Below are 12827 nucleotides of genomic sequence, written 5' to 3'. Positions count from 1 at the left end.
GTAATAATTAAGGTTTATAAAATTACATAAAAGCATAATCATAATCATGTATTTAAACTATTTCATTTCTCATCCAAGATATAGTTTTTATTATGACATTTTCTTTTATTATAAAATAGTGTGTATTTTTTTCACTTTAAAGAATGAAAGACAAATTAAATAAAATGTAAGAAAATGTGTGAAACAGATGTATCAATTATCAGTTATTTATTAATAAATGTTATAGAATATTGTATTTTGTATCAAATATATAATATGAGATTTTATTATAAAACAATCTGATTTTGTTTGACAAAAGAACTTAAGATATAAAAGTGGATTTTAAAATATATGTCAATTGTACCAACCGGATTGTATCAAATATATAATATGAGATTTTATTATAAAACAATCTGATTTTGTTTGACAAAAGAACTTAAGATATAAAAGTGGATTTAAAAATATATGTCAATTGTACCAACTGGATAAGAGAAGTATGATTATTTGAATTAAAAATGATATAAATTTGTTGAAAAAAATAGAAATAAAGGATGACAGATGTCACTAAAAAAGAATGTCAAATGTCGCAATGTGAGTAAGAGTTAGAAAAAACTTTCTCATATTATATATATATATAATGCAACACTATTTTGACCTCTATGGATCATAGATTTTGCTTATAATAGAAAACAAACACATACGTGTGGCGCAAACAATGTAGTTATTTTAGTTAGGAAAAATTCGTACCTAAAACAGATAGTTCATTTCATGTTAGTACAATAAATTTATATGGAACAATTAGGTCTTAATTAGTCAAAATCATGGATTCAAACTTTAAGCATCCACACTTAATATATAAAGATGGTTACATATAAACAAATCTTAATAATTCTGATGTTTCACTTCTTTTTATAAAGGTCCATTGAATTTACAACCTTTTTAGAAAATAGAAACAAAATTTCAATTAATTAAATTACTAAATTACTGCATTAACTAAAAAAGTAACGAAAAAATATTAGCCGCAGCGTCGTCCCTAGATCTCTCTCTTCCTTACATTTGGTTTCCCCTTCTATTTTTGGATCTTTCTCACTTCGGTACACACAAAGCCAAACAAACAAAACTCTTCTCTCTCTTTCATCGACACAAATTCGATTTGTGGTTGCGTTAGGGCTTTTTTTTTTTCCCTTCTTCTTCGTTTGGGTCACAAAAAGCAATGGGACAACAGAATTTGATATACAGCTTCGTGGCTCGTGGTACGGTGATCCTCGTCGAGTATACCGAATTCAAAGGAAATTTCACTTCCGTCGCTGCACAATGCCTTCAGAAGCTTCCTTCTTCCAACAACAAGTTTACATACAACTGCGATGGTCATACCTTCAATTACCTCGTCGTAAATGGCTTCAGTGAGTCTCTTCTTCGTCTCCCTCTCTTCACATCACACGTAACAATTTAGTTTCGGTTTCGCTCTTTTGGTAGGCGTTACTTTGGATCTATTCGCGTGTATAAAATTATATGATCATTCTGCTTCGGTTAATGTTTTTTTATTTGGATCTCTGTTTTTGGTGTTTTGATTTGGTTGAGCTTTTTATACATTATGATCAAATACTCTACTGATTTTTGTTTTGTAATGGCGATATCTTATATTTGTCTTTATTTGTGGTGTAGCCTATTGTGTTGTTGCTGTTGAATCTGTTGGGAGGCAGATTCCAATGGCTTTCTTGGAGAGAGTTAAGGAGGATTTTAGCAAAAGATATGGTGGTGGTAAAGCTACCACTGCTAAAGCCAACAGCTTGAACAGAGAGTTTGGGTACTTTATAGCCATCAGAATACGAAGAAGAAAAAAACTTCCTTGTGGATATGGTTTTATTTAACTAAGTTTGATGTACATTCAGGTCTAAACTGAAGGAGCACATGCAGTACTGTGTGGATCATCCTGAAGAAATTAGCAAACTTGCCAAGGTTAAGGCTCAAGTGACTGAGGTGAAGGGTGTCATGATGGAGAATATTGAGAAGGTCAGATTTGTGTATCCATGACAATCTCACGATTCTATATCATTAATTTTGTGTATATTTTGTCATATCTGGCTTGAACTTCCTCTGCCACTTACAAGTGACACGCTTCTGCGAAACTGACTTAGAGCTTCATGTAATTCATTCATTTGCAGGTCCTTGACCGTGGTGAGAAAATTGAGCTTCTAGTTGACAAAACTGAGGACCTTCGTTCACAGGTCACTAGTTACCATTCACTCAAATGTGTCTGATCCTCTTTTTTTTTTTTTTTTTTCTTTTGATGAACATAAGCATGAAATGGCTGTCAAGTTCTAACGCTCTTATATTTCCAATTTTCTACAGGCACAAGATTTCAGAACGCAAGGAACGAAACTGAAAAGAAAGATGTGGTATGACAACATGAAGATTAAGCTCATTGTCTTTGGTATCATCATGGCCTTGGTTCTCATCATCATCCTCTCGGTTTGTCCTGGCTTCAAGTGCGCCTAAAACATAATTAAAAAGATTCCGAAGAATATGTTGCGAGATTACAAGTCCCATATTGCTCTACTAAGCTGATTGGAACTTCCCCCGGTATATGCCCTTCTTTTTCTTTCTGTTTTCGCAATCTCTCTTTATATAATTTTTTTTTTCATTTGATTTTGTTAGGGAAGAGAAATATTATTACTTGAGTAGTATTGAGAAATGATTATTTAGGGTATGAATGTTTGGAAAGACATGTTGTAAGCTGTTGGGGTTTGCTCATATATAGATTAGGTCTTTGTGCTGTTGGTGAAGATATGTTTTTTTTTTTTGTAATCTAAAAAATCGAATGTTGAGTTTCTGCTTTCAATCTCATTTTGTTTTGCCTTTGTTGTTGCTAACCAAATGAATGAAACCATGTTCTTTCTCTGTGAAAATTATGTATTACTGATCCTCGTCTGCCCACCTCAGTCGTTTTTCTTATTAGAAAAAAAACTGATATGTATGACTAAAATGCTTAATAAGATAGAGATTACACAACACACACAAAGAAATGCTTAATACAAAACCAACAACCACTTGACATTGAAGGATCAAACTCAAACGGAAACATTCTTAACATCTTCTGCGTTTATTCGGACCAATTATCTTGGTGAGGCACTCCGGCTTGTATGAGGCAATGGCTTGTGCTGCTGTCAATCCGAACAAGATTCCAGATCCATACCCTATTGCCACTGCTTTCCAGCTTAACACTTGTTCCTCTTCATCGTCGTCTTCTTTGCGTCGCTGTGTTGGTGGCTTATTACTCCCAAAACAAGTTTCCTTGAGAGGGAGGCCACAAAGCCCTGCATTCCCTTCAAAAGAGGATTTAGATTGCCCAGTGATTTGTGTTCCTTGTGGTATTTGACCCTTGAGTTGGTTATGAGACACATTTATGTACTCTAAAAACGAGAGGCTCCCGAGTCCACTAGGAATAGTTCCTGAGAGTTTGTTTCTTGACATGTCTAGTGACTCGAGCTCCTTAAGATTGACCAAAGACATAGGAATATGGCCTGTGAAGGCGTTGTTTGATAAGTTGAGTGCAATCAGTGCCTTCAAGAGTCCAATGGATTCAGGAACCTGTCCTTCGAGTCTGTTCCCAGAAAAATCAATGGTGCCGTAGGAAGTGAGGATCCTCTGTTGCTCCATGTGTACACCTTTGTATTGTAAATCTAGAGTATCCGTATAATCATAGCTGACTACACCATGTGGCTTTTCCTCGTATTCCATATATAAACCCTCATATTCATTCATTGTGAGTGATGATGCTCTCCAATTGACAAAGTAAGTTGGTGACAACCTTCCAGTAAACTTATTGTCAGCAACCTCAAATATCCGAAGCTCTGGAAAGCCAAGAGGACCTTGATGATGAGGAGATATTGGACCATAAAATTTGTTTGAACGGAGGGTAAGGACTTGCAAATCCTATGAAGCCTTGAGCCAGAAAGGAAACGTGTCTTCGATGTTGTTGTTATCTAGGCTTAGAAACCTTAGAGATGTACAATTTACAAGAGACCTTGGAAGCTTCCCTGTTAATCGATTGAAGCCAATATCGAGTGTCCGTAGAGAAGCGCCAACACTGAACGCGTCAGCAATACTTCCTTCCAAGTTGTTTTTCCGCAATTTCACAATTGCCAAATTATTCAAACATTGAGGAATTTTTCCGGTGAAGTTGTTGTAGGATAGGTCAAGAGCAAAGAGAGAGCTAATGTTGCAGATTGAAAGAGGTATCTCTCCTGTGAAACTATTATAACTCGCAGAGAAGAGTTCAATAGAGGGTGGTAGATTATGAAGTGATCCTTCAAAATAGTTGTAATCTTGAAATAAAACATGCAGTGATGAATTTTCTAAGACTTCTGCGGAACCTTGGAAACCATTGAAATAATTATTTGTAATAATCAATGATTCCAGACGAGGAAGGCTCCATAACCACTTAGGAATTTTCCCTTGGATTCTATTGTCGGATACATCTATATGCTTCAACCTCTCAAGGTTCTTCAATATGTTTGGGAACTCGCTGATGTCACAGTCTGCCAAAGACAAGTATTCCAAGGTCAATGGGATATATGATTCTAAACTTAAACTGGCCTGAGATATACTGCTACCGGAAAAATCGAGTTTCACCAATGATTTGAGGGAAGATAAGAGGTTTAAGTCAATCTGGTACCGGTATCTTGCGTTTTGGAATGAAAGGTCGAGAAGTTTGAGGTTGGTGAGCTTTGAGATAGACTCTAGGATTTTTCCTTCAAATTGGTTGTTCCCAAGGTGCAGATTCTCGAGGCTAGAGGATGAGATAGAGGAGTTAGAAACTTCAATAAAATGGGAGAGATGATTTTCACGAAGATCAAGAGTTGATAAGATTGGCAAAGTGAGGAGGTAAGAAGGAATGGTTCCAGTAAATTGATTATAGGAAAGTCCTATATAGAAGAGTTTAGTTAGATTTTGTACATATGGGAAAGTACCAGTGAGCTTGTTTTGGTCAAGGTACAAATCAGTTAACCCGGTTAGGTTACTAACTGTGGGAGGAACTTTGCCGAGGAAGCTATTAGTGGAAAGATCCAAAAACGCTAATTTGTTGAGCTTGCCAAATTCGGTAGGGACTGAGGAACTGAAGTTGTTGTAACTGAGATCAAGGTAACTTAGGTGGTGCAACTCAAAGAGGCTACTGTTGGGACTCAATTTTCCAGACAAGTAATTACTGGAAAGGTCTAAAGAGGAGAGCTTGCTTAGATTTTGTACAGGTGGAAAACTACCAGTGAGCTTGTTATCGCTAAGGTCTAAAATGGAAAGCATGCTTAGGTTACTAAATGAGGACGGAACTTGACCAAGGAAGCCATTAGAGTAAAGAAACAAGACCTCTAATTTGTTGAGATTGCCAAACTCAGAAGGGAGTGAAGTGGAGATGAAGTTGTTTTTAGAGAGATCAAGAAAACGAAGCTGACGAAACCGGAAGAGGCTGCTATTGGGCTTCAGAGTTCCACTGAGACAGGCTCTGAGTCGTAGCTTCGTGACCGCACCCGTTGAGCTATCGCACCAGATGCTATTAGAGGGGTCACTATGGTTGCAACCACGGGTGTCAAACTCGTTCTTGAACTGCGTAAAGGCTTTAATTTGGTGGGGACGGCAAGAAACAAGACCAACATGTTTATTTAAAGTGGATAAGCTTGAAAGGGAGACACAACAGAGAAAGATTAGCGAGAGAAAAAACAAACGCATATGTAATTCTGACATGGTCGTCATATTATATTTTTGGTTTAAGAAAAGGGAGAGAGAAGTGATTGGTATAAATAAAGAGATTTAGTATTGCATTTTAGCACAAGTGCACAACTTGACTCAGAAAAAGTTAGAGCTATGACAGTTAAGTCTTTGTATTAGATCGGCCTTGAAGAAAATAACCGCAATAGCTAACATATGTTCATATTACAGAAATAAACTAATTTATCAGGTCAAAGCTCCTCACATGTGTTCATATTACAGAAATAAACTAATTAATATAACGAAAAACACGGGGATACGTTTGTCAGCTTGTGGATCCGAGACGTATGTACTTAGCTTATAGTGATTGATTTACGAAGAAGAACTGTCATTGTATTTGTGCACAAAAAAAAAACTGTCATTGTATTTTTTTTTTTTTTTGTGTATTGGTATTGGTAAAGTGATCACGTTGTGGTTTAGGTAACAAAAGATCGCTATAAACGGAAGAAAAAGCTTTTGCTAAGCAAAAGAACTAAATAAAAACATGATCGAGATGATTTTTTTTTTTTCAAATTTCTTTATCGAAATTCTCCATATATATAAGGATAACCACATTTACAGATACTGTCACTGCCGCAAATTCTGGAGCATAAGTTACTTACCGATTGATATTGACCATAGACGTGTCACACACGTTCCGTGTGAGTAAGGTAAGGAGAGGGAGTTTCGAGGATTTTGTGTTTAGTTTTGTGGGCTGACTTGACTACTGACTATTATGGCATAGTCTACGGGCCTCTTTAAGCTATTCAAGAAAATATTAAGAGCCTCAACAAAAGCTCTAATTAAGAGGCTAAGATTTAAATTGTGATCAAAACTCTTTCAAATAGACCCACTTACCAGAATCAATCAAGTTGTTGGGGATTGCATATGTACATTAGGTCTTTGTGCTCGTGGTTATGACCTGAAATTCTTTTACTTTTAATCAAAGATCTACTGTTGAGTTTGTGCTGTTTCTTTCAGTCTCCTAATTTTTGCTTCTTTCATGATGCTAACTAAATTAACTAGGACTCAGAACCCCCCGCAATGTCGCGGAGGAAGTATTTTAGACAAAATAAATAAATTAAATTTAAAATTATACATTAGAAAATTATTTGAATGTAATAGAATAGTTTGAATACATAAACTGTTACTAAAAACACAATCATCAAAATGAAAACTTATAAAAAAATATATTATATAGAATAACGCAATTTTGTAAAACATATTGTTTAAAGTATTATAAATATAAGATATTTTTATGAAGAATTACGGTAAAGAGTTACAATTAAAAAAATCATTATGACAAAGTGATCCTAACTGAAAATATTGAACTAATGGTTGTAATGAGTAAATGTAATTTTCTATTAAATAACTATAATTAAAAATATATTTAATAATGAGTGAAACTGTATCAATGAAAATTAAAATTAAAATACACAACTCTTAAAAACAAAATAAAAGAAATTTAAACATTAAAATAGTTCTGAAAGGAAAGTTACGATAAATATACGCAACTGTAAATTCTATATTAAGTTTTTTAAAATTTTATATTACTATAATCATTTCAAAAAATTTAGTTAGATTATAAAATAACATTGAACATTAGATATTAATATTCAAATTATTTAGATTCAACATAAAACGAAAACTTGTTTCAACGAACAATAATTTGTTAGTTATTGATGAAAAGATAAATATATAGAGAGTTCAAAAGATATGACTATTTAAATAGACAAACCTATTAGAACAAAAAGTTGTGATGAATAATTATAAATAAAATATAGTGAAAAGACACAACTCTACAATGAACAAATACAACTGTTTGAGTTTAAAAAAAAAACCAATTTTTTACAAAAAAGTACTACGAAAAGTCGCAATTGTTGTTCTCATTTTTTCAGATTGTTATATTTAAATATTTTTTTAATGAAAAGTTATGATAAATAGACGCAACTGTAAATTCTATATTAAGTTGTATAAAATTTCTCTATTGCTATAATCATTTCTGAAATTTTGTTTAGATTATAGAATAGCGTTGAATATTAGATATTAATATTCAATTATTTAGATTCAACATAAAATAGAAAATTTGTTTCAACGAACTTGTTAGTTAGTAATGAAGAGACAAATATAAGGAGAGTTCAAAAGCATGAATATTTAAATAGACACACCTATTAGAACGAAAAGTTGTGATAAAAAAATATAAATAAAATATAGTGAAAAGACACAACTCTACAATGAATAGATACAACCGTTTGAATTAAAAAAAACAAATAAAAATAATTTTATTACGAAAAGGTACTACGAAAAATCGTAAATGTTGTGCCTGCAATTGATTATACCTACAAACTGCTTTAAATAGAATACATCTTTATTACCATATTCAAAAGTCAAATCCAAAAGCTCACTATATAATCCATCTAACTCTTGGAAAAAACTCTAGGTATTTTCATTAAATTTTTATATATAAAATTAACTAAAGGTTGTAAATTAGTTTCATCGTTGCAAAAATCTTTTGTTAAATCAAGAATTGGAGGAATATCTTTACATTTAAAAAAATGAATGCTAGAAAATAATTTAGAGAGCTGTAAATACTATTGAGATTGAAATTTTATATTATTTTGTGTCATGGCAAAAAAATGAAAACAGTTCAAAGAGACTATATATAGATTTCAAAAGATATGAATATTCAAATAGACATAACTCTACAATGAACAGTTGCAACTTTACAAAAAGTCTATTACAATGAACAATCGTAACTTTTTGTAAAACACACAATTTAAATTTCTACAGATTTTTTCGAAAATTATCCAAAAGATACGATTGAAAAAACATAACCTTTGGTGACATTTATTCGGATTGCTATTATATATAGATTAACCTACTATATATATCTCTGTTAGACTGTTACAGTTATGCATATTATCTACCGTGTGAAAACAAATTAACACGGAGGATAAATCTCATAGTACTATGCAGAGACGTTTGTGAGTTAATATGATGCATATATTATTCAAAATCACATTTTTAAAAAAATTTTACATCAAAAGACATTTTTATTAGTGTAACAAATCACACGTAAACAGATAATTCACCATACTTTATAGGAAAACAAATAGAGCAGAGCATCTGACAAAGATAGAACAAACACAGAAGAAACTTCAATTACAAGACCAACAAAAATTTGACAGACAACCAAAGGATAAAAACTAAAAAACAAAATATAGTCCTAACGGTTTTTGCGTTTATTCAGACAAAACATCTTGGCGAGCCACTCCGGCTTGTATGAAGCAATGACTTGTGCTATTACCAATCCAAGCAACACTCCAGACCCGTACCCTATTGCCACTGCTTTCCAGTTCAACACTTCTTCTTCTTCTTTATCGTCTTCTTGCTCATGGTGTTGCATCGGAGGTGCACTAGTGCTGAAGCAAGTGTCATCCAGAGGGAGACCACAAAGCCCTGCATTCCCTTCAAAGGAGGATTTAGGTTGCCCAGTGATTTGTGTTCCTTGTGGTATTTCACCCTTGAGTTGGTTATGAGACACATTTATGAACGCCAGAAACGAGAGGCTCCCGAGTCCATTAGGAATAGTCCCTGAGAGTTGGTTTCTTGACATATCTAGTGACTCTATCTCCTTAAGATTGGACAAAGACAAAGGAATATGGCCTGTGAAAGCGTTGTTTGATAAGTTGAGTGCAATCAATGCCTTCAAGAGACCAATAGATTCAGGAATCTGTCCTTCAAGTCTGTTCCCAGAAAAATCAATGGTGGCAAAGAAAGTGAGAACCTTCGCTTGCTCCATGTGTAGACCTTTGTATTGCAAATCTATATGATCTATATAGGTAGAAGATCCAATTGACCCGTAAGGAACGGTCTCGTGTATCATATATAAACCCCCACCTTGATTCAACATGAGAGATGATGCTTTCCAGTTCACAAAGAAATTTGGTGGCAAGCTTCCAGTAAACTTGTTATCAGTTATCTCAAATATCCGCAGCTCAGGAAATCCGAGTGGACCTTGATGAGGAGGAGATATAGGACCGTAGAATTGGTTTGAACGAAGGGTAAGGACACACAAATTTGGTAAAGCCTTGAGCCAGAAAGGAAATGTATCTTTGATTCCATTGTTGTCAACGCTTAGGAACTTTAGAGATGAGCAATTGAGAAGAGATCTTGGAAGCTTCCCGGTTAATCGGTTGAAGCCAACGTCGAGCGTCAATAGAGAGGTACCGACATAGAATGCGTCCGGAATACTTCCTTCCAAGTTATTCTTCCGGAGAGACGCAATTGTCAAATTACTCAGACATTGTGGAATTGGGCCACTGAAGTTGTTGTAGGAAAAGAAAAGAACATCGAGAGAGCTTCGGTTGCATATTGAAAGAGGTATCTCCCCTGTAAAATTATTGTGAGCCACAGAAAAGATATTGATAGAGAGTGGTGGATCCGGAAGTGCTCCTTCAAAACTGTTTAACTCCAAATCTAATGTCCGCACTGCTGAATTTAATAAAACTTCCGCTGAACCTTCGAAACTATTTAACGAGTTATTTGCAAAATACACTGCGCTGAGATGAGGAAGGCTCCATAACCACTCGGGAATTTTCCCTTTCATTCTATTGCTGGATAAGTTTATAAATTCCAACTTCTGAAGGGTCCTTAAGATGTTTGGGAACTTGTTGATGCCGCAGTGCTCCAAGGTCAACGTTTCTAGGCTCGACATTATGTTTGAACTTGAACTTAAACGTAAACTGGCTTGAGATATTTTGTTTCCGGAAAGATCGAGGGATACCAAAGACTTGAGAGGTGATAACAAGCTTAAGTCAATTGGGTAGCTTGTGTTTTGGAAAGAAATGTCTAGATATTTGAGGGTGATGAGCTTTGAGATAGGCTTTAATATTTGTTCTTCAAAATGGTTATTGGCAAGTTCGAGGGACATTAGCTTCGATGAAGAAGAGGAATTGGGAAATTCAATAGAACCGGTGAGATGGTTCTCATTCAATTTCAACATTGATAAGGAAGGCATAGTGAGGAGAGAAGAAGGAATGGTTCCAGTTAAGTGATTATGAAAAAGTGCTAAAACGAAGAGCTTGGTTAGATTTTGTACCTGTGGTAAACTACCAGTGAGCATGTTTTGGTCAAGCCACAACTGTCTCAACAAAGTTAGGTTACTAAATGTGGGGGGAACATTGTCGTTATGAAATCCTTTTAAGAAGAATGATTTTGGTTTAAGAAAAGTGAGAGGGGAGTTTGGTATTTATAAATAGAGATATGTGGTTTTGCATAGGAGGCAGGACAACTTGACTTGGACGAAGTTACACCTAATAACTGAAGTCTTTGTATTCGGGCTTGGAGAAGTCATGTAGAGAAGTCCATGAATCATGATAGTTAAAATTTCTAACGTATAACTTGGGACTGGAATCATATCAATTTGGAAATTCTCACATATGTACAAAATTACAGAAAGAAACTTAGCATAACGACAAACACATGTAATACGTTTGTAGATTGGAGACGTCTATAGCTCTTAGTGTATTACAAATAAGAAATGGCATTATTTTAATTTGTTTGCAGATTATACAAACTTCAAAGCTGGTGAACCGGCAAAGTGATCACTTAAGGTTTAGTTAACAAAAGATCATTACACCGAACAAAAGATTTACGGTGATGATCGATGATCGATCTAAAATGTAACAAGGAATGTAAAGTCAGAGAAAATGGTTGTTTCAAATTTATTTATTGAATGAATTATGAAAGATTTCCCATAAAGATGCTACCACAAATTATAGGGCAGAAAATTCCAATTAGTATTGACTATTGACCCTAAAAGTGTATCATCGGATAACATGGCCCATAGTCTACGGGGCCTTAATACAAACAAATTTTAAGAGGACAAAAGTAAAGATGGGAAATTGGTAAAGATTAACCTATGGATACTCGTAATTTTTAAGATTTCAGAACGCAAGGAACAAAAATGAGAAGAAATACAGTTGGTTTGACAACATGAGGACTATAAGCTCATAGTCCATGGTATTAACATGGTAATATTTAAATTTTGAATGGGAGACTGCTTCTATGAGTTTGATTTTATTGTGATTAACACTATACCTGTATCAACTATAACCATAAATTTACTTATCAAGTTTTAAGTTTATATACTCATAAATTTTAAGTTTAACTATTGAATTGTTAAAAAAAAAAAATTATGTGATACAACAATTTGTTTCAAGGTGTTACAATTTTAGAGACTAAGTTTTTGGATTAGACATTCATCTATTGATACATTTTTGAACGTTGTTAAAATATACAATGTTATATAGTCACCAACTCACCATCAATCATGGTACATATATAAGTTTGCCGTTTTGAATGTTTCCAAAAGTAACCAAATACTATCCCGTTTTACACTGCAAGAAAACGCGCCTATGACGATGGAAGATACCCCTCACAAATTTGGGATGCTTTTGCGAGGAGTTTGCGAGGAAAAAATAAAATCTTGCAAAACCATTGCAAATATGTGAGGAAGTAATCCCTCAAAATTGCAACGAGGGGGCCATCCGTCGCAAAAGTATCAAAAATTTGCGACTGATGTGCGATAAATATTTTCATAGTAAATTTACGAGGTTATTGCGATGGATATTTGAAGTAGTTACAAAACACGTTTTAAATGAATGTATCCACCTTGTCGGTAGACTTGAATGGATCGAAGTTCGCCACACAAAGTTGCAGAATGACTTTGTGATAAGAACACAAATCAATATCTATGTGTGTAACGCCCCGACCGCCATTTCTCAGTGAGCCCATGTTCGTTCTCAGTTCTTGGGTCCACCTTCTTTAATGGACCTCACGTCCTCTCACTAGGTCCTTGAGCCCATCCATATCTGACGGTCGGTTTGTTACGTCCGGCTTTAAAGACTTGTTTACCGTCCCTACAAATCACCACATGATTTTTTTCTTTGTTTTGTCCTCACTCGCACAGTTCCGAAAATCACTTCCCGAAAAGTCACCCATCCTAAAACTACTCCAGCTCAAAAAAGCTTAACTTTGGAGTTCTCTCAGAACCCTTGACCGAAAAGATAAGTGCACTTTGGTGACATAGGTGGTCAAAT

The 12827-nt window shown here is 34.5% G+C and overlaps 1 protein-coding gene and 2 pseudogenes across 4 annotated transcripts; 1 reads left to right on the top strand and 2 right to left on the bottom strand.

The window, feature by feature from the left end:
• Positions 1 to 1066: 1066 nt before the first annotated feature.
• Positions 1067 to 5809, top strand: LOC104789062 (vesicle-associated membrane protein 725). Of its 3 annotated transcripts, XR_015556528.1 has the most exons (7): positions 1067 to 1382; positions 1645 to 1786; positions 1872 to 1992; positions 2145 to 2207; positions 2332 to 2562; positions 3043 to 4866; positions 4975 to 5809. XR_015556528.1 is itself a non-coding variant. In XM_019245802.2 (5 exons), exons 1-5 carry the CDS (start codon positions 1193 to 1195, stop codon positions 2476 to 2478), a joined length of 663 nt encoding a protein of 220 aa, XP_019101347.2. In that variant the 5' UTR covers positions 1067 to 1192; the 3' UTR covers positions 2479 to 2838. The 3 variants fall into 3 exon arrangements, 1 of the variants encoding a protein (XP_019101347.2); XR_015556527.1 differs by having other exon boundaries at positions 3043 to 5809; XM_019245802.2 differs by lacking the exons at positions 3043 to 4866; positions 4975 to 5809 and having other exon boundaries at positions 2332 to 2838.
• LOC104789061 (receptor like protein 23 pseudogene) lies at positions 3198 to 5730 on the bottom strand (annotated as a pseudogene).
• Positions 5810 to 8757: 2948 nt separating the features above from the next.
• On the bottom strand, positions 8758 to 10942 carry LOC104786314 (receptor-like protein 41 pseudogene; annotated as a pseudogene). The gene has a single exon (XR_015556526.1). The product of XR_015556526.1 is annotated as a receptor-like protein 41 pseudogene (transcript).
• Between the last annotated feature and the right edge of the window lie 1885 nt (positions 10943 to 12827).

The sequence above is a fragment of the Camelina sativa genome, chromosome 5 (assembly GCF_030686135.1).
Source record: "Camelina sativa cultivar CO46 ecotype springtype chromosome 5, ASM3068613v1".
Classification (NCBI taxonomy): Eukaryota; Viridiplantae; Streptophyta; class Magnoliopsida; order Brassicales; family Brassicaceae; genus Camelina; species Camelina sativa.
The sequence above is the reverse complement of the archived record's forward strand: the minus strand, read 5'-3'. Positions and strand labels throughout refer to the sequence as shown.